This window comes from Sesamum indicum, linkage group LG2, assembly GCF_000512975.1.
Source record: "Sesamum indicum cultivar Zhongzhi No. 13 linkage group LG2, S_indicum_v1.0, whole genome shotgun sequence".
Classification (NCBI taxonomy): domain Eukaryota; kingdom Viridiplantae; phylum Streptophyta; class Magnoliopsida; order Lamiales; family Pedaliaceae; genus Sesamum; species Sesamum indicum.
Genome location: NC_026146.1, coordinates 2,796,742 through 2,823,587, shown reverse-complemented (window position 1 = coordinate 2,823,587; position 26,846 = coordinate 2,796,742). Strand labels below are relative to the sequence as shown.

The 26,846-nt window shown below is 36.1% G+C and overlaps 2 protein-coding genes across 4 annotated transcripts; one reads left to right on the top strand and one right to left on the bottom strand.

Annotated features, from left to right (window-relative positions):
- Positions 16 to 5,887, bottom strand: LOC105178188 (DExH-box ATP-dependent RNA helicase DExH12; the record flags this gene model as incomplete). The annotated part of the gene is given in 5 exon segments (XM_020699463.1): positions 16 to 1,064; positions 1,186 to 1,575; positions 2,071 to 5,045; positions 5,349 to 5,383; positions 5,726 to 5,887. Coding segments are annotated over 3 exon segments (4,388 nt in total), but the record flags the coding sequence as incomplete, so codon positions are not given.
- On the top strand, positions 18,273 to 26,767 carry LOC105178175 (CAP-Gly domain-containing linker protein 1). 3 transcript variants are annotated; one of them, XM_020691752.1, is made up of 9 exons: positions 18,273 to 18,589; positions 18,821 to 18,918; positions 21,345 to 23,601; positions 23,681 to 23,839; positions 23,959 to 24,138; positions 24,258 to 24,452; positions 25,138 to 25,236; positions 25,319 to 25,921; positions 26,073 to 26,767. In XM_020691752.1, exons 3-9 carry the CDS (start codon positions 21,382 to 21,384, stop codon positions 26,433 to 26,435), a joined length of 3,819 nt encoding a protein of 1,272 aa, XP_020547411.1. In that variant the 5' UTR covers positions 18,273 to 18,589; positions 18,821 to 18,918; positions 21,345 to 21,381; the 3' UTR covers positions 26,436 to 26,767. The 3 variants fall into 3 exon arrangements, with proteins under 3 accessions (XP_020547411.1, XP_011099881.1, XP_011099891.1); XM_011101579.2 differs by lacking the exon at positions 18,821 to 18,918; XM_011101589.2 differs by lacking the exons at positions 18,273 to 18,589; positions 18,821 to 18,918 and adding an exon at positions 21,092 to 21,229.

Sequence of the window (26,846 nt, the reverse complement as noted above, 5' to 3'; positions counted from 1 at the left end):
TTCCATCTGCGAGATAAAGCATCCCATTTCTCAGGGGTGCTGATAATTATTTGACCTTTCTCAAGAAGCTTCAAGTCGGTTGCAGTCTCCCCTGTCAATTCAACCACTCTCATTCCAAGACCCTCTCCAAATTTTTTCTTCCAATCAAGATACTGTTCCTTTGCAAGAGCTTCAACAGGAGCAATATACACAGCCCGCATGACACTATCAGGTCCTTTTTGATGATTTCTTAGAATGGCAAACTCAGCACATATGGTCTTCCCACTACCAGTCGGCGCAGCAACCAAAACATTGTCATCTGAGTTATACAAGATGGTAAAGACCTGGGTCTGGACAGGATTGAAATGCTTGAATTGTTGATAAAGGGCTTCATATGCCGGGTTCCGCAGTGCTGTCACAGGAAGGGGCTGCAAATCCAGCAACTCTGTTGGAGGTGGATACTTCTCAGGCAAAATGAGGTGCCTGAAAGAAACTGGAAGAACAGTCTGAGCCCCTAGCCATCTATCAGACACAACATTAATGAAGTACTGAGGAGGTAGCGGTTCATATATGGGTATGGTGAAATTCAGAGTATGGTCCTCATCAATATACTGTTTCTTCAGCATGAAATATTCATGATGAAGAATATATTCGCCATCATTATCCTCAACAATGATCCAAAACGGCTCAACGTACCCATGGACTTTGTCATCCCACTGGAAATCAGGGGTAATGGTCAGTTCAACCCTCAAAACAGAGCGAGTAATTGGTTGAACGTGGGCACTCAGGTTTAGCTTAGGGAACTGATGAATAAATTTATGGAGTGTTCTTCCCATCTTAGGAAAACGAATGAGTTCACCAATCTCCTGCGAAGAGAGATCATAGTACCTTTCCCAGGCCAGATCTTTCTTTTCCAACTTCATCAAAATTTCATTTGGAATACCATGAAATTGACGGAGCGGTGTCTGCACGCTCCACATCCTCTTGCCTATCATTTTGCATAGTTTCAAAGCCTTCTCGGCCAATTGGGCCCATCCCCTCTTCAGAACTATCTCAAATAGAGCACGCATTAGACGTCCAGCACTCTGCAAACGAATTGCACAGATCCAAAAAATTTATTATAGAAAGAATATGACAGCATCTACAAGGAGAGGATCAAAATTTGAATAAATGGAAAATCAAACAGAGAAATGTGGTGTGACAAACCTGAGTAATAAAAACCATGTCAGATGTTAATGACAGTCCTTCAAGCTTCAACTGTGAAATATACGCTTGAAGTAAAACGTTAATTTTTGCACTAGGTTCCTCCAGACTCTCCTTGATTGGTATTGGAACGCGGTCTAAAAGCTTGGCTAATTCCATCTTCTCATCCTGTCTCACAGTTACGTATTTGAACTCTTCACTAAGGGAGAACAGACGACAAAGCTCGATATCACCCATTGTTGGCTTTAAATGCTCATTGTATGTTGATATTGTCCCATGAGTTATATAGTAATAGCTAGCAATGCGGCCCAAGTCAGTGACCTGGAAATATCCACTTTTCCTATCATACTTCACCAGGTTATTCTTATCCAATATTGTAGCAGCTGAATGGATCTGAAATAGCATTACAAGAGAAGTTATTCAACAGGAAAATTGAAAAGACACAAAGCCACTTGGGAAATAAATATTGAGTATTCCTAACAAACCATGTAGCATTCAGAGATTAAGAGAACTTTGTTCTTCTTAATTTGTTTCTACTTTCTGCATTTTGAGGTTTATTTTTTTATTTTTATTATTATTCCCTTTTTTTTTGTGTTGGGTTTGAGGTGGGCATAAAGCAGTGCAAGAAAATCACCAAATTGTGCAATCCCACCCCCACCACCCCAAGAAAAGGAAAAAGAAAAAGAAAAGAAAAGGAGACAACAACATGAAAAATAAGTCTCTTACTACAAGTGAATTACAAGTATCCAAACACAAATTCTTCATGTTAGTGTGTTTTGTCATCCAAATCAGTGCATTCATGATAGGACAAAACCAACCTTAACACAGAGCTAAAGAGGGATTGGGAAAATCTTCAGAAATCAACGACGACGTATATGTAATGCTTACCAGATCAGCTCTTCTTTCCTCCAAAGTTTCATCTCGTTTCAGAACATCAGGTGCCAAACCATAGAGGGTAGGATTCCGCACCATGCGAACACAAAGGTAAGTGTATAAGAGCCATTTGCACGCTTCCTTAGCATTCTGCACAGTTCCTAGGACGATTTCTGCATTCAGCTGATCAGCCAATTTCGAGATAAACTGACTTTCAATCGGAAGCTGCTGATTCATTAAAGATAGATAATATTGCAATTCACTATGTCCTGTTATAATTATGCCTTCACCATAGGTGTCATACTGAGGCCTTCCAGCACGACCAAGCATCTGCATGACATCTAGAGGGCTTAACTCGGTCCATGCTCCTTTCTCTGGATTGTATATTTGAGTACCTTTAATAATAACAGTATGAGCAGGCAAATTGACACCCCAGGCCAGAGTTGCAGTAGAAACCAAGACTTGCACGTGGCCATCTGCAAAAAGCTCCTCAACAATTTGCCGGTCAGCTCTAACCATCCCAGCATGATGAATTGCAAAACCATATGGCAGTAGGTCCTTGAGATCACTGCTCTTCACCAGCTCGGTGTGACTCTGAAGAATTTCACGGCTTGCACTATCCTCCTTCAAGAATTTACCAAGAGTGTCATTAGCAAGAGCAGTATCACGAATTGCACGAGCTGTCTTGGTCGTCTCCTTCCTGGAGTGCACAAAGATCAGCACTTGATGTTTTCCAGCAACACCAATAACCTTCTCGTAACACACATCATTCATCAACTGAAATCTCTGTAATGGCTTCTTTACTGTAATCCCAATGTACTGCTGAGCCAGAGGAACAGGCCTGTAGCTATTATCAAAATGGAAGAGCCCCTTGTCTAATTTAACCCGCAAAAATATTGCCACATCTTCATAGTTTGGAAGTGTAGCAGACAAGCCAACCAGCCGAATGTGCTCTTTTGTGGTTTCAATTTGCCTAACAGTTCTTGCAATAATACTTTCAAGTACAGGACCTCTATTATCATGCAGAAGATGGATTTCATCAATAATGAGAAGTTTTACAAGCTGTGTATATGTTCGGTCACCTGATTTTCTGGTAATGATGTCCCACTTCTCAGGGGTTGTTACTATAATTTGAGTCTCTTCAATCTGCTGACGAGTCAACGTTTGATCTCCACTCAGCTCTTTAACCTTGACACCATATTGCTCCAGACGATTAGAAAGGTTGCCCACCACCTCAGCAACCAGAGCCTTCATAGGCGCAACATATACAATCTTATAATTGCTGTGATTAATTGACCCATCTTCATTCATATTCAAAGCAATCTGCTGAAGTATCGTAAGCATCGCAACATTTGTTTTCCCAGCCCCAGTAGGAGCACATAATAAGATATTTTCTGCACTGAATAGTGCGGTCTCATAAACTTTACTCTGGACCCTGTTCAACTGGCTCATTCCTTTGAAAGCTGGTTGTGCCCAGTCAGGCATGTCAGAGATCTTCACAAGTTTTTCTCCAGAAGCCAATGGCACTGGCTTCAGAGCTGGCACATGAACTTCTTCGTAACCCTTCCTATGATTTCTATAAGAACCCACAGGAAGCTCACATTTTTTGTTTGCCATTAACAAGCCACCTTGGTGAAAGGCAAGGCTCTCAAGGTCAAGCAGTTGTCGCTGACCCTTCAACCAACCACCATCAGCATCTCTATCAACTAGCTCGCGACGCTCGCGATCACCATCTCCACCAGTTTCATCCTTCAGTCGCCGAGCCTCCTCCCTAATGCTTTTCTCCAAGTGCTTCTGCCTCTCCTTTGCAGTAGCTCGAGTGGCATGCAATTGCTCCAGGATTGCAGCATGATCAGGTCCTAACCCCATCATTTCCTCTTCAATCTCTTTTCTCTTCTCCTGGTCTTCAGCTCTTGCCAGGCGGGTACACCATACTACTTTCAACCTGTTCCGCAATAAATATTTGATAAGACTAAACTTATCAAACTGCAGATGAACCAACAGCTTGGTCTCAACTTCACGGTCATCACCTTCAGCAAGAATTTTCAGGACCTCTTCTGCAAGCTTCTGACTCTGCTGCGGATCAATATTCTGGTCATAAGCCTGCGAGATCTTCCTTTGAAGCCAATACGCATCAATATCCTGAACATTCAAGGTCATTCCCTCGTTGGCTTCCTGCTCCTCATCATCATCAATTCCACCACCCATCTGCATAGCCCCAGAACCATCCACTTCTGCCACATCATCATCATCCTCTTCGTCCTCAGGTACCATATCCAGATCACTCTCTTCCTCTTCCTCTTCATTTTCCTCAAACTCAACAGCAACACCAACATCATCATCAAGGCCATCATCTCCATTAACAGCAGCATCGCCAGCATCACCACCATCATGATAATCAGTGATAAGCCTCCCAATTGATACCAGCTGGTCAAAAGTATGGTTGGGAATGGGATTCAACAACTTCTCAATCTCCTTCTTCTTATCAGGATTCTTGATGGTTTCATTCTTGAGGACGGCCAAAATCTCATCAGCAGCACCGCTTACAATATTGAGAGGCTGCCCACCCAACTGTTGCTGAATAACACTGAGCATGGCTTCATAAGCAGCCCTTGTCTCCTTAGTCTTGGGCTGATAAACACCTTCATCCGAAGAAGTGAGGACACTTTCTTCCTGAAGGCGCCTCTTTTTGCTCCTAGGAGGAGCAGCATCAAAAACAGCCTCCCGGTCCTTCTTCTTCTTGGACTTCTTGAGCTTCTCCTCCAATTCAGGGGGTTTATCCCTATAAGCTCGGTCCCCAAAGGATTTTGGGTCAATCTTCCCCCAAAGGGATTCTGGTTCACCAGTAGGCTCATGGGTGTCGCGAGGGCGAGAGTCAGTGGTGAGGACAAGGCTCGAGTTAGCTCTATACTCGTACTGCTTGAACCGAGCATGGGCCTCTGCACCACCACCAGGGTGAGCCATCTTGTACGTTCCGTTAAGAGAATTTCCTACCTTATAACATGCAGAAGCCTTTACTCAGTGACTAGACTGAAGCCAATCAATTCAAACCAAAAACACTGGAGTAGGATGAGAATTTAATGACAAATCAACTTTTATCATCTCTTCCTGGGTTTGCAATATAGGCAGGAAGAAGGTCGAAAGTGAAAACAAATTGTGCCCTAGACTTGTCCTGGCTACTATAGAATCAACTAAAAGCACTGAACAAATAGCAAAAACACGAATAGTAAAGGGGATTGAACTTAAAATACAAGATGACACCAAAATACAAAAAGGAGGCAAAATAGACTTACCTAAATACGAAATCCGAAGCGAGCCGTCATATACACTGCGAACCGATTGGAAAGAGCAGAGACAGTGCAAGAAAAGTTAAAAACAGTGATGGAGAGAGGTAATGTGGCTAGAGATTTATAAAGGGAGGAGAAGCGAAAAGGGTTTCTGAGTGGGGCCAAGATTTAAGTAAACCGCCTTTGTAAGGGGATGGAGAAGCTACTACTAATATCAGAGTCTCAGTCATCGCATTCGCTCAAGACGTTCATATAATTATTAATATTTAGGTTAAGCAGACAATAATCCAATGAAAAACCTACTTTGCCACACAAGAACAATCAGAAAAATGAATAGCCATATATGAATCCAAGCATTCCTAAACAGAGAACAAAATAATTACCAGATCCTGATGCGGTGGTGTGCAGACTGCAGAGTGATAAAAACACTACAAATTAGAGATATGTTGGTGCAGGACCTGCAGGTAGGTATGTAAATGCGCAACAGTATGCGAGAGAGAGAGAGAGAGAGGGCTTTTCATTGAGACTTTACAATTTTATTTTTCTTTTTTAGCTAGAGATTATACAATTTATTATGCCTTGGTTGAGGGTTGGTGTCCGAGTTCGAGATCATGGTTTGGATTCATATATTGATAACTATCTTATTTTTATATAAATTTATTTGTAATTTGTTATTTTATTATTTTTAACTATGTTGATTTATTTATTGAATTTGATGCATTGTACAATTTATTAAAATACTGATATAATAATATAATTAGGGCTTCAATCTCAAAAGTGTGAAAGGTAAAAAACCCAATTTATTTTAGCAAAAAACAAAAATTCTTTATAAGAAAATAGGCTAAACATTCTCCCATGTCCATTAGATTACACTAACACTGTTAACTTTTGAGCGATTGGACCTTTAAGCCTCAATTTTTATAATTGTTCGATTTGTAACTTGTATTGTGGGATGTATTGAATTATTTATAACCATTAAACTTTAAATTTTAAGAATCAACATTTCGAATTGTAAGATTTTCAAATTTAAATTATATAAAATAAATAAATGATGAATAATAAGAACCGTTGAATCATAAGTTCTTTAAAATTAAACATCCATATTGCAATATTTTAAATTTATATTTTTATACTATATAAAATTATAAAAATAAATAATTTAAATATTATTTATAAAAGAAATAGTAGTAAATAATATAAATATGATATATATATATGCAATGTCAATCATCATCGTCACATTTGGACGGCTGTGACGGCCGTCACCCAGTGTATTTTGGACAACAATTCTTCGTCGCCCAGAAAATGAGCTGTCGCCCCCTAATTCAGGCGACATGTGACGTTCCCCAAGGAGAAGGCCTACTCCTTGTCGCCCACAGATCTAGGCAACTGACAGGAGAAGAGAGGCCCCTCTCTTTCTCTAGTGGATAGCTCTTCATCGCCCAAAACACTGGGCGACTGTCGTCGTTGTCATTTAGATAGATGCAATGATGATACTATCTTATCCTATATATATATATTATATTATATTATATTAAAACTATAAAAACAAAGAGTAATGACATTTCTTTTATTCTTTAAGACATTATAATAAAAGTTTAAATATTATAGTTTATTTTTATTCATTTAAAGTCAAATTGCAATTGTTGAAGTTAAATGTCATTTGTGTTATTCATATTAGAAACAAGATTAATTTTGACATTTTTCACATGTCAAAAGTGGGTGAAAAATTAAAAAAAAGTTCTAACACTCACAGGTGGGACAGTGAATCCCACCCTCCACTAAAAATTAAGATTTCTGTTGGATTATATATATCAGACGGAGTTTTTAGCATATTCTTTAACATAAAGGATTTTTTTGCAACTCACGAAAATACAGGGGGATTTTTGCAATTTACCCAAACTTTATACTAGTATAGAACTTGTGCTATACGATTTTTTCTTCTTCTTATTTTCAATTAGTTTTTAATAATATATCGTTCTATACAAAAATCCTTTACGTAAAATAATAGATGAAAATAGTATTTTTGGATTTTTAATCTATTTTAATTATTATTTACGGTTGATATTTTTTTACATATACATCATATTTCTATTTATCAAGATCTATATTTATTTGAAGATTACCTTCAAACAATTATGACATCATAAGAAATATATATAACTTTTTATATGTATTCAACTCTATTTAACGATAAAAATAAAATAAAGGATTAGATAATTTTTTAAAGATAAATAATAAACTAATTAACAAACAAAACAAAATTTATTCTTATTATAACTTTTATTATCTTAGTAATTGCTACAATAGCCATGAATTATATATGCAAAGTTTGAAGTTTGAGAAAACGCCAAAAATTGAGAAGAAAAAGAAAGATAAATATATAAGTGAATAAAATTATTATTGGATATGAATGAATTTTAAAAATAGCACTACGCAGAACGATGGGGAGAAGGGGTTGCTGAAGTTGCAGCTGTAGAAGCGATCGGTGTGACTTTAGCATTGTTGTGTAAAGCACGAAAACGTAAGGCGATCTTTGAATTCATAATTATTTTCTCTGCAAAAATCAGAACAAGTTAGAAGCAACAAATGATCGAAAAGCGAACAAAAATATCGAGAACAAGAGGCATCACCTAAAGAACCCCTAACTCGGAGGGTTGCTGGAGTAAGACGAGCGAGCCACAGAACCTCTTCGATGAGAAGTCTTTTCGAATTGTACTGATAAGATGTAAGGCTGTTAATTAGGTCGCCTTCCAGCCCCCCTCCCTCTATTTTAGGTGAAGGTTTGTGTTTGCACCAATCACAGTGAAAGGGCCACACGTGACGGGGAGGAGGTCGCACAAAAATGAACTTCTCCCTCCAAGGACCTACATTCGATTTAAGAGTATCTAGGTACCTATAATCCTTCCTAGTAGACAGATAAAAGAAACCTCTATCTCCAGACCTCTTCGAGGTGGTAAAAGAATACAGCGACCAGAAATTGTCAAAATTGGGCTCTAAACGAAGGGCCTTCATGATTATTACAAAAAGAATATATGGCTGACAAAATTGGGTGATAATTGCATAGGACACAGTTGCAGATGATGAAAAATATTAGCGACTGCGGGTGCATACGATTCACCAAATGGATGTTAAAACTGCATTTATGTATGGTAAACTCTAAGAGGAAATATACATGGATCAGTCTGAGGGATTTGTAACTTATGGGAACGAGCATAAAGTTTGTGAACTTCTTAACTCACTCTATGGACTGAAACAGGTACCCAAGCAATGGCATGTAAAGTTTGAAAACACAATTCTATCTTTTGTCTTTAGTATTAATGAGGGTGACAACTGTATCTACTGTAAGGTTAAAGAAAATAATTGTATAATTGTTGGAATCGAAGTTCGACAAGCCAACGGGTTGGCCTTTAATATCTATTGGTAGAAGACAATCTTATTCAATATAGTGTTAGTATAATGAACACAATAAGTTTTCATTTGGCAAACCTTAGTCGTGCATACTACCATATATTTAATATGTTACAACAGAGCCCATAGATCAACTTACAACCAAAGAAATTAGGTTGCTGATTGGATGACGGCTATGAAACTAATTTCTGAGGGTTGAGAAAAATCGAGATCCTCGAGGTTCCATAAAGACTTGTCTAAGAAATGTATCGATTGGATATGTGTCACGTTTAACTGATGACAGACATGGGATGTCTATACATTCTTAATGGGTGGTTGGCATGAATTGTCAAGTCGAATGAACTGACTAACGATGAATCATCATATGGAAGCCCATGGGGCTTGGTTGGTATTATGGCCATCTAAAATTTGTTTTCAATCATACGTACATGCAATATATTTTTTCATTAATTTTATAATTTTTTTATAAAATAAAAATATTAAATTAATGGATAGATCAAATATCATTTTTATGGCATTGAAGTATTTAACTTAATTTAAATATTGTTTTGTCGATAAAGTAATACCATTTGGTTATTTGGGTAATTAATTCTAAATCACATTTTATGATTAAGGAAATAAATATTAATTGAATAATGAAGGCCAAACGAATTGCACCACTTTATCATCAAAAGTTTGAAGTACAGATTTTTTACCCACAAATTATACTATTAAAGTCATTTAGATCCATTTATAATATTTTCTTGTTTCGTTAATTTTTAAAGGTGAAAATGATAAACTATTATTATTTGAATCATAATCATTCATGTCGAATATTTATATCAAATAAAAACAACTACAACGATCATACCCTAATCAATAATATCGAATTAATTGTATCTAAACAATATCTACTATTATAGTAGAAAAACAACACTTACTATGCACTAAAACAACATCACATACGTTAGTGGGATCCAATTCTATAGGTTTCTCCCCTATGAATTTTCCAAAAATTTAACATCTCTAGATTCAATTATAACATTTGAATCTAAGTCCAAGAGCCCATAAGCTTTAGAATTTTCTACAAACCTACAAAAATACATTTTAAAGCTCTAGGTCCTAATTTTGTTTTTTTTTTTTTTTGTTTAGTTATCATCCTCAAACTCTAAGATAACTTACACTTGGTTTTCTGCCTTTCCATAATTCATATGGAGATACCTTTAATTTCTTAGAAGGTATTCTGTTATGTACACGGCATGCAGTTAAGATTGCTTCACATATGTCAGAATGAATAAATTTTAATAACTCAATATTTCTTTCTGCTTTAGGAAATAATTTTCTATACATTTTTTCTGAATATATATTTCACACTTTGGTTATCTTTTTTAATCATAAGATATAAAATCATTCTTAGACATAAAATTTAAATAACGAAAATTCACATGACCTAATTTATGATGCCATAAAGAAAAAGAAGACAACCCAACAAATTAAATAGAAATAGTTATTTTATTCATAGCGTTTAATTACTACAAAGTCTGAACATTACACCATATTAATAGCCTTTGCCTACAAACACACCACTTTTGGTGAAGATCAATTTGTTGGACTCAATGATAGCCTTCAAGTCTTTCTTGCACAAAAGATCAGTCGAAACCAAATTCTTGCGAATTTCAGGGACATGAAGAATATTAGTCAACAACAACTTCCTTACAGATGTAAAATTCACCTCTACACTTCCTTTGCTAATAACTATGGTGGTGTTTACATTTTCCATAAGCACATTTTTTTATTCTACTGCAATCTCATAATCTCTAAAAAGATTTTTGTCATTGCATACATGAAAGGTTGCACTAGAATCATACCACCAGTCATTTTACTGGACTGTGGTTGCCATATTCAGTTCAGCCAATTTTATAACCATTGCAACAATCTCATCGACATTAGCCTCAGCCACTTAGACATTTGGTGCTTCTTTCTTCTGCTTTTTGAAGCGATAATCTTTCTTGATGTGCCCTTTCTTGCCACAATTATAACATGTGACCATTTTATATTTATTGGAACTAGTTTCAAAAATCTTCCTTTTCTTTCCTCCTCCTGATTTTTGTTGTTTTCTGAAACATGGTTCACTTTAGAACTAGATTGCACCCCATGCACTTTGTCATGAACTCGAGTTTCATTTTATATTTGTAAGTGCTTGAGCAATTGATCAACAGAAAAATTCTCTGTTGAATGCAACAACTTTTTTCTGTAATTGTTCCAACTCACATAAAGTTTGGGTGTAATTGTCCCTACTTGCATGGCTTCTGGAATTTCTACTTGTGAATCTTTAAGTTTTGATACATAAATTTGTAATTCATGTACTTGATCCATAATTGACATATTATCATGTATGACAAACTCAAAATATTTTAAGAAAAAAAACTTATATGTGCCTTGTTTCTCAGTATTATATTTGTTCTCCAGAACAAGCCATCTCTGCAGCGGTGACTTCATCAAAGCATAAAAAACAAATAGGCGATCAGACAAGGTATTTAAAATATGCCCATGGCACAATAATTCATCCTTCCCTTTTCAACCATGCAACTTTAGCATCACTAGATTCATTTTCCTTAGCTGTCGGTGCTGGTTGATTCAGATCCAAAACATAGGCAACCATCGAGAAAGTTAGCAGGAACATCATTTGTCCTTCCAACGGGTATAGTTTGATCTATCAAAGTAAACCAATTTGACAAAATCTTGATTCATCATCTTCGTACCAGAACATGAACCGTTCTCCATATTATCACTTTAAGATTGTTAGGAAAATAATGATAACAAAGAAGCATAGTGAATTTAAACTTGAAGTATGGAAAAGACACACTTTTCTTAAAGTAATAATTGCCCCCATTATAAGTTGCTACCGGGTTGATATGCCATTTTACTTGTAGGATACTACAAGCCCCTGAAGTCTGCGAATAGCAATTTCGAAAAACTTCTATGAAGAACCAACAAAAAACTTATATATGTGAATACAAAATTCAAGAATAATATATGACACTTAATATTTATAGGCATTTAGAAATTTTTCCCAAATCATTGCAATGTTTCAATTGCAGATTGATTCACAACTAGTGCAATGGTTGATATTATGCAAAAAAGGTACATAACTTTTGAAAAGTTAAAATCATATTTCTTCTATTTTCTGCTAGAACATCGAAACTCAATTTTTACAAAATAAATAAAAATTAATTTTGAAAATAAATAAATAAAATTATTTATTTTCTTTCAATCACGAGCACGTGCCAAGTGTCAAGTGTGTGTGAATATATATATATATATATATATATATATTCCATCCCTTCTAATTTTCCCTCCAAGTTCTATTTCTGCAACTTAAGGAGACATATTTCATTATAAATCTTTTTAGATTTATTTATTCTTTCAACGTGGGAGATATTTTTATTAGATATGTTTTATTTACAAGTTATTTCCATAATTTGATTTATGAAGTTTTCAAAATGATTTTAAACACATTTAGTTATATGCTCTACGAAATTTTTAAATGACCCAAAATTGAAAAAACTTGATCACTTTATTTTCATTTGTACTTAAATCATTTTCTCCTTCACCATATTACTTCTTAATTATCTTTTTTTTTTTCCAAATAGATGGAAGGATATTGAGATTTTGAAATTATTTGAAATCAACTTTTATTTTAATTTTTCATCATTTTTCTCATTTGGGTTAAGTCTCTTTCTGTTTCTCATCATTTTATTATAATATATATATTTATAAATATAAAGAAGGTAATTTTTTATATAAATTTCTATATCCATGTTTTGAATTATCAATAAATAAAGATATAATATGTATAATAACATCTTGGAAACAAATAACTTAAATTTTTAATAAAGGTGTTGGATTGCTTTATACTTTGTGGAATCGATTATATGAAATATTAATGTCTACTTTGGAAAATTGTGATTGTTGAAAGCTTTGCATAGACAACATATAATCCCCTTTGTATTTTTATTATGAAACCTATGTATAAATTTAAAATTTTCATTTAAATAACTTTTCCCTAAGTGTATTAAAACCTTTTTACTTTGACTATCTTTAGCACTATGTTTATTTTTATATTTTGTTTGTAAGTTTTTTCTCTTTGTTATTCTAATTTTCTAAGTTTATATTACTTTTTTTTTTTTAGTTTATACCTACTTTTTCCCATCCTAGCTTACCATATGAGGTGCTTGGGAGACTTTATTATTACTTTTGGAGACTTTTTTGGAGTAATTTATTTTTCTAATTTACTTTTTAAAGACACATATAAGTGTCCTAAAAAATAATATATTAGTTATCTTGGGTTTTTGTGCGGTCGTAGGACGACGCCGCACTGTGGGCTTATTATGAAGCCAAAGTCGAAAGGCAAGAAGGCATGTCGGGCACGCCGTATGGGAGAACGACAAGGTGTCGGCATATTAATTAGGCTCGGACTTATGATACTGTCCTCCTCGGGCGAGGCATGGAAGGCGGCCATGACGAGGGCGAGCGCCTAGGATGTACCGAGTGTGTTGGACAAGAGATGGGCATTGCGGGCGCAAGCGTAGTGCCGTAATGTCGAAGCGGAGCGAGGATGCTCCTTGCCACTGGGCAATGTGTCGATAGGTTTCGAGTTGTTTTGTCCCTAAACTAATTTCTTGTAAGATATTTTAAAATATATTAAACAACACATATAATTGTCTCCTATATGTTTTAAGGCACAAATAAGTGTCTCGAAATAATTTTTATTTTGATGTAGGGCCACTTGTTTGCCTTATATAAGTATCCCAATAAAATATACTATAAAGCGCCCTGAATCTTCTTACGACACTACACTAAGTGTCTCACGAATTATAAGCGTCCCAATATGCGCTTTTTTTATACCTCGATATAAAATTTCTGTTGTAATCGTTAGAATATATAAATTTTAACGATAACTATGTTATTTTTTTAAAGTACGTTGAATATAAATTAATGGAAATCTACATGAATGCCCATTCTAATAACAAATACTATCGCAGGAGTAAAAGGGTCTTATTCTGTAAATTCCTGAGATTTTTATTCGCAGTCACAGTCGGTCATTGAGGATACATGTACTAGTGCTAGGGCTATTGCATAACAGTGCATGTCAAATCTAATTTCCACAAACATAGGGGGTTTATTGCAATTATGATATATCACAGGGGTGGCTGTGTAATTTAACGCCGCAGCATGCGTGTGCAGCAGTACTCCATTACATGAGCTGGCTCTGATTCATTTGATTGAGGAATACTGATCTGAACCACCGCTTATCAACCATTGATTTTTCTTGATGATGAGAATTGGTCCTTACACCATCCATCACATGATTAAATTGTCAAGGGCTTTTATTAGGACAAATTTAGATCAAACATATGTCTAATGTTTGGTATTGTAAGTAATTATTATCAATTTGGTTAAGGTTATAATTATTTAATAAATATTTAAATTAGCTACAATCACAAAAGTTTAATAATTGATGTGCATAAAAATAAATTTGGCTCAAGAGGTCCAAACAATCCAAAAAGAAGAACGAAAAGAGAGGCCTATAACATCTTAAGAGGCTTAAGAGGATCTGACAAGTGTCCTTAGCGAGTGTCCCGCAAAAAAACAGACAGGTGGGCGGCCTTGGAGAGTGCCCACCAAAAAGCAGATAAGCAGACGGCCTTGGCAGGTGTCTTCAAAAAACAGATTGGCAAAGGAATGAGGTTGAATGTAACCCCCTTTCATTGGGCCCATGAAGAGATCTAAAGCCCAAGTCAGGCCCACAAATCTATGATAAGTACAGTTCGTTGAAAAATTACCAGGCTCAGCCCAAAAGGAAAGCTAGTACACTAAGATTGGCCTAAGAAGGAGGCCTGCCTCCCAAACCCAGCCTTGGGAGAAGTGAGTGGCCCTCAAGAAGCTGGACTCCTTGATTTAGAAGGACTCTTTGTAGAGCAAGAGTACTCATATAGAGGGAGTCCTTCAACTAAAGACGTGCTGCTCAAGTCAAGGAGCAGATAAGATCGTGCCTTATCTCCGAATTTTCGCCTTCTGTCTCGAAAATGCAGGTCACACTAAAGTTCCTGTAAGAGAGACTCCTTTGCTATGAATACAAGCAGCATCCCTTAACACGGATACCTACAGGCCCCCAACAGACAAACCTTCATGAAGGTGGAAACTATCTTGCTATTTCGCTGCAACTCTCAACTCGTGCTTTTGCCATATTTTACTCACGAGATCCTTATTTTTATTTCAATTTCTCATTTCAACACCCCACAATAGGGACACATTCAGTCCTCCAGCCCGGACTCCTTCAACCCACCAAAAGGGACACCTTCAAGTCCCACGAGAGGAACACATTCAATCCCTCTATGGGGACTCTTTCCAAAATTTAGGAAACCACTCTTTATTCTTACTTTAGCATTCGAATGCACTCTTAGTACAATCTCTCACAAAATTGCTTACTCTATCACGGTTCCTCATTACGTTTTATTTCTTATGATTATTTTTCTCCTAAATCTGATACTAACTTGGGCGTTGGAGTACTAACGCCTTTTTTATAGGTCCCCCCTTCATGACGTTTCGACCCAAGCTTTGAACATAGTCCATATCAGTTGGACTCGTGCATTTTTTAAATGCATCAATAATAAAGAAAAATTTTTGGAATTTCTAAAAATTCTATTATTTATAAATGTTTAATTTAGCCATAATAAAAAGGTAAATAATAAAGAGTTTTTTTTTCTAAAATAAATACTTTTGAAAAATCTATTATTCATAAAGTATTAAATCAGATATAATAAAAGGTATAGCAAATGGATATTAATTCGTAAGACTTTTTGAAAAATATATCATTCGCAACGCTTTATGTTAGCCATAATAAAAGGTAAACAAATGAAAAAAAATCATAGGAATTTCTCAAATTTATGTTAGCCATAATAAAAGGTAGCCTAACTTACATTACGCTTTCATGATATTTATTATAATTACAAATACTTTTTGTCATTTAAAAAATTATGAATATTTTTTTAAAATTAATGACTGTCTAATAAATACTCCTCATGACAATCTATCGTAAGGGGTATTTGTTAGAAGATCGTTAATTCTAGAGAATTATTTTATAAATTTTTAAATAATAAGAAATATTTATAATTATGAAAAATTTCAAGATACCTTTTACAATTTATCATAAAAGGTAAAGCAAATTAATGAACGGAAATCATTTGAATTTCCAAATTGAAGAAGATGCTAGTAATTCCTAGCTAGGCTCCGCAACAATATGAGATGGATCGATCCTTAGTTGGTTTCAATGTGGAAGATTTATGATACGATAAAGTTGAAAGGAGCCGACTCAAGGTACCTACACTTAAATCCTTTAAGCGCAAGTTTGGTGGAGTTTAAAAAAGGACGAGTTTTGGGTTCAAAAATTGGGTATTGGATGGATAGTGAGTCCTAACAAATAGGACTACCTGATGCCTAAGTGGGTTGCAGGTCCATTTCAACCCGTCTCGAAACTTACCCCATAAATATTTTATTTATATATTTTTATGGATATTTTTAATAGTGGAATTTTCAAATATTTGTATTGATAATATTATAGATAAATATAATTCGTTCCCAAGTAATAATAGTTTTAGGGTGAATAGCAATTTATCCTCATGTGATATTGAAAATGAGCAAATTACTCCATATGAAAAATAAATAGTAATTTACCCCCCTTTGTTTGAAAAAAATAAAGCAACTTACCTCCCTTCATTTTTTAAAATCTAGGGGGTTGATGCGTGCGATTTTAGCATAGGTCCGAAATTCTTGGATTCTGGTGTTGGATTTGGGCTAATGGTGTGAGAGCTCTTGAGAAAGAGAACTTGCAAAACAAAATGTTAGCATTCTGAAGCTTAGGTTAGTACTGGATTCGAAGAATAATAATTCAGGCAACGAAAAGTATCAAAAGAATAAGATATAATGATGGAGAAACGAAAATAGATCGAATATATGAATGCAATAGCAGATCAGTAAAGTGGCAGCCAAGTTTCTGCAGCGTGAAGGTATCCTTTCGCCTGGGGGTGAATCCATGATTCATTGTAGAGTGTCCTCCCTTACCGTGGAATGCATAATGCTCCCTATCCCTGAAGGAAATGGATAGAGTTGGTTGAGATAAAGCTTGATTGATTCCTATTTTTAGGGATCATGTTGTGCGGGTTAGTTATTTGAGTGAGGGAGAGAGTCCGAGATGGAAGGGGGACTCCTAGCCTACAGGAGTCTGCCGGGTGTTCAGAGTCCGAGTTCCTGGAGGAGACCTTCCTGCCACGTGTACTCCCTGTCAGCTAGGAGGGCCTACATGGAGGGCCCATGTGTATGCCACGCAAGCTTTAATTAGGGACTAACGTGTGCACAAGAGTTAGGCCAGCTACAGGAGTTTGGGCTAGGAGCGTTGGGGGTGCACTATGGGTTTCTTCCTTGTTATCGCTATACATAAGTGGGTGTTTGGGCTTTTTAGTTTGTTCTTGGGCCGAAATATGCTGGGCCATATCCATCAGGGAAGTAAATTGCTGCATTATGAAAAACACATGAGGATAAATCGCTATATTATTTTTTATAAGGGGGTTGTTTGTCTATTTTTAATAACAAAAATAGATAAATGTGCAATTTACCCAATATTTTTATGGATATGTTATTGAATTTTTTTTCTTTAATTGTTTGCTTATAAAATATAAAACCATACATTAAGATCAAATAAGTTACAACTTACATAATCTGTCATTCAAGTTGAGAGGAACTTATATTTTAACAAATAAAGAGATAGATTGAGAGATCAAGAATTTTAGAGTCCCATAAATTTGAAAAACGTAATTGATAAATCACTCTAAATCTTATTTCAACATATAATATTGAAAGGAAAAAAAAATAAAAAGATCAATCGATTAAATATGTCCCAACGAATTTTGTAGTGGGGGCGGGGGTATGGAGGGCCCCAAGACCTTGTGGAAATTGATGGAGTAGATCCCAAATTCACCCTAACGCACCTCATACCTGTCCCACAGACTGTCCCTATTCCTACCTTATATGCGAGTGATTTTATTGATAGAAGAGATTAATAATAAATAATTTATGATATTGGAAAGAAAGGCAAAAAAGAAAAACATTTGTAGAATAAAGATATACTAAAAATAAAATAAAAATAAATGAATGAGGCTACATATGTTGTTTGGTGAGTTGGATTGATGGGTTGAGATGTTTGAAGAAGAAAATGTTGTGATAGAAGAAATGAGAGACACGTGGTTTGTACGTCAGTCTAAGATATTAATAAATATGTTTATGTAGTTTTAGGATGTGGGAGGAAAGGGTTTATGATGATTTTGATTAGGAGCGTATACGGCATCACCTATTATATACTGTATGTATTTTTCTTGTTTAAAAATGCAAAATTAATAATACATATTGTGTCTATTTTTAACCCAAAAGAAGGAAATCAGCGGTGAAGTGATTGTTTGTGGGCAAAAAGCAAAAGCAAAACTCTCTTTATAAACCGTCCAAGTCGTAGATCTAGTTTCAGACACCTCTTCCTCCTCAAATCAAATCACATAATTCACACCCCCTACCCCTCTCCTCCATTCCCTTCCCTCTCTACTACTCCGCCTCCTTTCCTCTCTCTCTCTCTCCCTCTTCCCTTGGTGTGTGTGTGTTTCTGGAAGAGCCGACGAGAGAGGGTTTATACATTTAATTATACGTAAATTTTACTCAACCAATTCCAACTTCACTCCCATTTCCTCATCTGCGGATGCAAATTCTCTCTCGGATCTAGATTCATCGGCGCCGGGATCGTACATTTCCCTGTGAGTCACTTCATTCATTCGTTCGTTCCTTCATTCATTCATTCCCTTTCTCTTTTTTCCATCCACTGCTTCATGCAATCTTCTTCAATTTTATTTATTTTCCACCTCTTTTTCTTAATTTGTTTTTGGTTCGTCTGATTTGGTTGTTAATTACCAGTTGAATGTTGCTTTTATGTGTTTGTGAATGATCTTGCCTCCATTAACGATCAGTGGCACTTTTTGGTTGTTTAGAAATGGAGGTTCACATGAATGTATACACAAAGGGGGGTATGTACAGCAAATTTCATGGGGAAATTTTAAGGCATTTGTGAGTAAAAGATCACAATAGTGTAAGTCGGTATACTTAATTCTTCTTCTTCTAAATTTGGCATTGTCTATGGATGGCTATTGTTATCAGGCTAAGGCAGGCGTGCACACACTCTGTCACTGGGAAACCATTTATTTAATTAATTAATTAATTTGGTGGATCCGTAACCTTTCCGTTAAAAAGGCTGATCTAGAGAAACCCCCTAGGGTGAGGTAGGGCCCACTACCCACTCTCATTTCAACCCAAAACGCGTCCCAACAGTCAGAGAAGCCTAAGAGAGAAAAAAAAAAAAAAAATTCAGAGAAGACTATATCTTATTTTAATAATCCATCACATTCTAGTAAGTATAATTAAAATTTCGATAATTTCTTTTTCTCAAAAGATTATGCGCATTTTATTATAGGATTAAACACATTTTATACTCTTTAACTATGCACGTAGTAATATTTATCCTTAAAAGTATAAAAGGTAATAAAATAATCCTAATAAAATCATTTGACAATGATAGGAAAAAAATGTTCTTCTCATTTACTCCATGTACTTTTTTATTTTACTTTCTAAAAAATCTTTTATTAGAAAATCTCCCCCAAATTACTTTTACTGATTTAAGATTTTACTCAAGTTTTATTTAAAAAATAATATTTAAATTTTGTAATACAAAAAATATTTATAAGCTCAATATATGAAAATATATTATAAGTAAATAATTTATGTTAAAAAATACATGTAAATATCATAAATACATAATGCATATAATTTTATAAAAAGGGTATTTAATTATATATCTGCACATTAAAATATATCATATCACTGCAAAATATATTTAACTTTTTTATTATATGATTCTAATTCAATTAGTTGAGATAGTGGTGTCGGTTATTAGAGGACCCTTTTTTTCTTTTTTCTTTTTAAATAGAAAGTAATAACTTTAAGATAGGAAAAAGGTATAGTATATTGCTTTTACTGAATTAATTAATAGATTTAAAAGAGGTTGGTCTTTTATTACATTTTCCATTCTTTGACCAAATCTGGAGTCATCAGTACTTTTTAATATTTTATGAATTATGAATAAAAGAGAGCGGATTGAGGTGGATAAACCTCGTGAAATTACCGGGGCCCATACACTGTCCTGGCTTTCACGTTTTACTTTTTTTTTTTTATTGTATTTTCTGAAGGGTAGGGGTTTTGGGAAATTTTATTTATTTTCCGTTACAATGGTATTAAATGAAATGAAATGTACATCATTGAATGCAGCACATTAATATGTAGTTATCGAATGGGATGTAATATCTCTAAAATAATGTTCTGAGTGGGTCTGACCCAGTTGTTTTACTAGAAAAAAGAGATCTAAACACTATGTTGAATTCCCATATGAATTATTATGAGTATGTTTCACACAAAAGTGTTGCTAAAGTAACAAACTAATATTGGTACTTGTATTAGAAAAGCAGAAACTGAGAAAGATACGTCCATAGTCCTTTTCATGTTTTCCTTGTCAACTTGGGACAGCAGCGGAAGAAGAAGAAACAAAAATTAGCCACCATCTAAGTCTAGAAAAAAAAAGTAGAAACAGAACATTAGATTAGTACTAGATTCCATCCAATTCCCGAGTATAGACGGACAACGTCACCATTACTACTCATGCTTATCTAAAATCCATGACTTTGTGTTTGTTTCAAGTTAACCCATCTATCATCTATCTACTATCTACTATCTACTGTCACTCTACTAAGAGTGGACCATATTTATCTATAACTAAAGGGGAAAATATGTTGTGTAATAGATTGTAATTATTAAACGCATGTTTTAACATTCAAGTATCAGACTTTTATAATTAGCTTTTCAATATAATAAACTGTCATTACCGCAAAATATATATGAAATTCTGATGGATGAATTTCGGTTTGAGTTGCTGGATGGGATGGTCCTGGAACAGGTATAGTAGTATACATCTATCAGAATACAACAACTATAATGTTTTCTTTTCCTTTAGCAATTCTAAAAGATCTATTTCCTTTACTGTTAAAAAAACAGAATTAGTAATTTACTAAAACTCAAATACCTTCAGGATTGTATTTCCTTATCTTGTCGATTCTCAGATCTCGCTCCAATTACTCCACCTAATGGACAAGATAAATATTCAAAAAAGAGCAAAATAAAAAACAGAAAAAAGATCAAAATGTGAGAACCCGTAGGCGGAGGGATTCCTTGGTTTAAATACTCGGAAGCGAAGAAGTATTTAGAGAGAGAAAGAGGAGGGTAGAGAGAAAAAGAAAAAATACGAAACAGTAAAAAGAAATCTGTGCCAAATCTGAGTTTATTTTTCTCTTGTGGTTAGTTTCTTTATATCTATTTCGACTTGTTTGAATCTAAATTACAACTCTGCATGTTATTAGATCCGTATGTGATTATTGTGTATCCGTATGCTAATGAATTGTGCTGTTACAGATAAATTTTGATCTGCCATTGGGAAATTCTGAAAATAATGGCCGACACTGAGGTTTCAAAGGAGGTGACTGAGGTGGTTGGAAATCAGGAAAAATGTGGGTCGGACATGGGCTCTTACCAGGATCTACCCACGTCTGATTGCAATGGGACCAACCACCACAATCAAGCCAATGATCTTGATAATTCCTATGTTTTTGTGACGGGGACTGATGGTCTCCCCGATGATTCTGTCGGTAATAATTATGTGGTTGCTGAGGGTAGTATTTCGCTTAAATCCAAGTCTGCTGCTACTGTTAAGGATCAAGGGTCGGAGTTGGATTCTCAAATTGAAAAATTGGACGCAGTTAGTGCGCAAGTTAGCGAGCCCCTGGATGAGGAGGAAACTGGGAATGTCCAGCGTAGCAAAGATGATTCTCCCATATTGAGTGATAGTACCTGGAAGCATGAGGGTTCCCCTGAGGACGGAGATGGCCTCCAAGTCTTGATTGCCGATTCTGTGGAGGAGAATACTGAAAGTTCGGCAGAAGCTGAAATTAAACATGTTGAGGATTCAGATGGAAAAATTGAAAGCTGGGCAGAAGCTGTGGAAGAGAAGATTGGGGATCAAAATGGAAAAATTGAAGGCGTGGCAGAAGGTGAACAAGAGAAACTTCATCATCTTATTACCTCAGAGACCCCTCCTGGTCCGACAGCGAATCAGGAATCTCAAGTTGGGGCTTTATGGTTGGCTGCAGAATCAGGAGAGAATGGGGACTTGAATAATAAATTGCTGCACATCAATAATTCCGGTAATGCAAATGATGAATGTGCTGGTCAAATTAACTTAAGCACAACTGCGACATCAGAAGCATGTCAGCTATCTGAAGATGTGGTTGTGGATGCAACTGACTCTAAGTTGCAAGAAGTGAGTGTGGAAGAAGATGCTGCGGTGAAGTTATGTAAAGAAGTGGGGGAAACTGCAGGACATGAAGTTCCCCCATCAACTTCCTTGGATTTGGAGTCATATCCAGCTAAAGAAGAGGGAGAGCCACTTAAGGAGGAGGCTGAGACAACTTTGAGTTTAGACGTACTTGAAGATAAAAATTGTGATACGACACTTGACAACAAAAGTCAAGGTGTGCTGAATCAGATGGATGAAGGAAAAAATCTGGTGAGCAGTGCTGGTGATAATGTGGAAACTGTCTTTGACCTGGTTTTTGAAGAACAAAAGAAGGTGGATTCCTTTGCATCATATGTTGGCAATGGTGCTCAATGTCCTGAAGAACGTGTTCAACACCCTGATGGCAGTGGAGTATCTTCTGAAACCAAGAGTGAGGCGGCTGTGCCAACTCAAAGCTCGCCTGCTTCAAATGCTCATGCGCCTCAAACTGAATTTGAAATTTCTAATTCTAAATGTATTGTATCTTCTGAAACTATGCAATCTGAAACCAAGAGTGAGGCGGCTGTGCCAACTCAAAGCTTGCCAGCTTCAAATGCTCATGCGCCTCAAACTGAATTTGAAATTTCTAATGCTGAAGGTAGTGTGGCAGAATCTTCTGCACCTATTCAAAAATCAGAAACTACAGAGAATGGGCTTCTGGATCATGACGGTAAAATAATGTGTACGACCAGCAAGGCGAGCTCAGGATCCAATCCTAAACTTGACGCTGTAATTCATATGGAAAAGGAATCAACTCTTGAAGGTTGTGAATCCCATGCTGAAACTGCATATTCAAGCTTGGAAGGAACTCTTGAAGGTCATGAAGCCCATGTTCAAACTGAAGATTCAAGCTGGAAAGCCAAAGTTGAAAATGATCCACCTTCAACTACTGATGTGAAATTGGAACCTGAAGCTCACATTGATGACCTTTCCACCACAGGGAGTGGAGAAAAGACAGTTGATGTGACTGTCGCATGTGGGATGGAGGTTTTAGATAGCTTTAATGTCAACAATGTAGGTGCAGCCAACACTGTGCTGGAAATAGAAGATGTTGCAGACATGGGAGATGAGTTGGCTGGTGCTGCGGGAAGTAGTATCGAGAACTTGTCCTTGCTAGAAAATGAGGACTCTGGAACTTCAGCAGAGGGTTTCAGTGGGAATAGGATTGAGAGAGAAGCAGCAACTGTTAATGCTAAAACCAAGCCATTTAACTTTTTGATTAGAATTCCAAGGTTCGATGATGACAGTCTTAGAGAACAAATCAGACTCGCAAAGCTACATGTTGATGAGAAGACGAAGCTCAGGGATGCTATTCAAGTTCAAATCCAAGAGAAAAGAGTAAGATATTGCTTGGTTAACGTTTTTCTTTATTTGATTTTCATAAAACACCAAGATTATTGGGTTTCTTCACTTGCAGGCCAACAGCCAGATTCATGGTATAGATTATGAGTATGCCAAGGTTGAAGGTAGAAGTGCAAGAAAGTTGGTGAGGTCAAAACGCATGGAAATAGAATCACTTCAGTCTGTGATTAACAAAGCAAAGAATGCACTATCTGTTGAGGACATTGATAGCCAGGTAAGCATTCCCCTGTCTTGTTTTTTTTTATATACACTTGCACTTGCTTGTAGTGTTCACTCTTTTGCCCTTCAAAAGATTCGTTCTCTTTAATGATTTGAACTGTGCCTTCTCCGCAGATATACAATATGGAACATATGATACAACATGAGACCCTCCCATTGAAGGAAGAAAAGCAGTTCATTCGTGAAATCAAGCAACTGAAGCAACTACGCGAACAACTGTCTTCTAACATGGGTACTCAAGATGAAATCAAGCAGGCTCTTGAACAAAGAGAGGAGATTGAAGACCGTCTAAAGGTAACCACTCCTTATTTGTGCAACTTTTTAGGTTAATACGGACTTGTTGACTGGAAAGGCTGTTCACAGTGGACAACATAACTACTTTTTGTTTTTTAATATGGACTTCGTGTGTGCAGATTCTAAGGAAGGAACTTGATATCCTCAAAGATAAAGTCTTAAAAGCTGAAGCGGCTGCTGCAGAAGCAGAGAAGAAGTATGATGGTGAAAATAAAAAGGTTAAGGAGCTTCAGGCTCAGTTTAGAGCTGCCGATGATGTTCGCCAAGCAGCATATGCTCAGTTGCAGAGTCTGAGAAAAGAACTTTCAAAGAAGGTATGCATCTCTCAGGAACCATGTTTACTCATTTTAGCACTATAATGGTGCATGTGCAATGCAAGTATGCAATGACGAAGAATTAACTGATAGCTTTAGAAATTCTAATTTAGATCTTGTAGAGATTAAAATGTATACCTGTCCAATATAGCAGATTCAATAATACTACAGTAACCACTTGGCTTCCTCCGAGAAATTATAATAAAAGAAATAGATTTGAAAATTTTATGAGCCCATACCTAGAACTAGGCAATTAAATGTCCACACATCATGTCCTAATGAAGTATCATAGTTGTTCTATCAATATCAATTCTTGATATTATAGGTTATTAGAGTTGTCTGAGAAGAATTATTTTTTACTTGACAAAATATTGATCTTGTCCATGATAGCTTCATGTTTACTAGATCCACTTTGAGTTGTACAGTAAACTATTTCCTAATGGTGTGATCTTTTGTCTTCAGAAATCAGAGGAGAAATAAGTAAAAGTTCCTTTCTTAGATTCCTACTTTATAAATATTCCATACATAGATGCTAATTCTTTGTCTTTCACTGCCATGTCAGTTCTCTCGCACACCCAGGAAGGGATGTAAAACTTTAAAATGGCATCCGTCTTGCATTTTCTTTTAGGATATCTTTTGAAAATGTGGTGAGGAACTAATCCTAATTATGTACCTGAAATTGCAGCACAAGCACTTTTTCAAGTACAAGGATGATGCAGCTGTTGCCAATAATTATGCATTTAGCAGGGATAGAGAGGCACTTTATCGTTTGTGTATGAATCATGTAAGTTTTATAATTGCTCTTCTGATCTTTCATGTGCAAATTCAGTTTCTTAACTATAATGAATATTTTCTCATTTCCACAGGTGGAAAATTTTATGGAGCTTTGGAACAGGAATGTAGAGTTCCGCAGGGAGTATGTCAGGTTTAATGCAAGGAGTACTGTCAGGAGATTTGGGACTTTGGATGGTCGTTCACTTGGCCCTGATGAGAAGCCGCCTAACCTACCCAGTCATGTTGACGAGCGAGTTAATAGGCGGGTGTCAGTAGCGCTCAGGGTTGATGTTGCATCACAAAGTCCTACTCTGGAGCTAAAGCAAGAAACAACTGGAAAAGAAGTGACTTCAGATGACCAGTCAATGAAGAAAGTGACGGAACAGAAGAATCATAATACGATGAATAAGGGACCTGCTATACCTGTACTAGAGAATGGCTTTGATACTGTTTCTGGTGGGCACCTTGCTGATGAGGTGTATGAGGAGCCTAAGAAATCAAAGGATGAGATTGAGTCTATAAGGAAGGCAGAAGAATTGAAAAGGGAGGAGGTTGAGGCCAAGTTGAAAGAGCAACGTCGGTTGGAGGCACTAGCGAAGGCTAACGAAGCACGTGAGAGGAAGAGACGGCAAGCAGAGAAGTTACAGATGAGAGCAGAACTGAAAACACAGAAGGAAGCAGAACAGAGAGAAAAGGTGAAACTAGTACATTTCCTTTCTGTAGTTACCATCCTCTAGAATATTTTATTATGATGACAGAGCAGGGAATTTCTTATAGCATATTGATGCTGTTGGCTTACTCAAGTATGCTTCTCACTAGCTGTGTATATATATTTGAATTATGTAGGAGAGAGAGAAGAGATTGAGAAAGAAGGAAAGAAAGAAGGCTGCGGCCTCAGATGTCAGCGATACCAACAACAATTGCGAAACTGCTCCAAGTTCCGAAAGCGCTTCGGAGGTTAGCAAGGAGACAGAAGTCAAGGATACATGTTCAGTGACGCCTAAAAAGGCTAAAAAACCATGGTTGTTTGCGAAGCAGAGCAAGCCAAAATCTGTGCCTCCAGCAGCACTTCGAAATCGAAACAAGAAAAAGTTGCAGCAGTGGATGTGGGTGGGAATGACAAGCCTAATTATTTTAGTTCTGTTCTGGCTGGGGAACATAGGTGTATTTTCAAACGTAAATCTTAAGCGGCGTAGCCCCATTTACTAATATTCTTTTTCCAGTTAGCTTGGGAGTAGACTCACTCAGAGATGTGTTCGTGTGGTTTAAGGAATATATAAAATATATATATAGGCTATACTTTTGTTCCTAACTCAGATTATGTTCTGATGTTTAGATTATAGGCCCCCCCTCTTTTTTCTTTTTCTTTTTTTCTTCCTTTTTAACTTTTATAGTTGATATAGAGGGTTGGTAGGAGGAGAGGTTTTATTAATTTGTATGGCTTAGAGGAGGAGAGTAACATTTAAACAGTGGGTTTTGCTTTTGAAGCTGCATTTGAAATATTCTGATAAAGATGGCATCAAGACTTTTATGCCAAGAAAGTCTCATTTCTACTTTGTAGTTTACTTTACGAATCCTCCAAAAAATATATGTTAAAAAAAAAAAGAATTAAAAAAAAGT

Bases quoted from the DNA above. Each gene is read 5' to 3' on its own strand.
- LOC105178175 (XM_011101579.2), top strand. From the start codon at position 21,382: ATGGCCGACACTGAGGTTTCAAAGGAGGTGACTGAGGTGGTTGGAAAT. The intron at 24,453-25,137 runs GTATGCATCTCT...CTGAAATTGCAG, and splicing joins GAAAAGAACTTTCAAAGAAG to CACAAGCACTTTTTCAAGTA. The intron at 25,237-25,318 runs GTAAGTTTTATA...TCATTTCCACAG, and splicing joins ATCGTTTGTGTATGAATCAT to GTGGAAAATTTTATGGAGCT.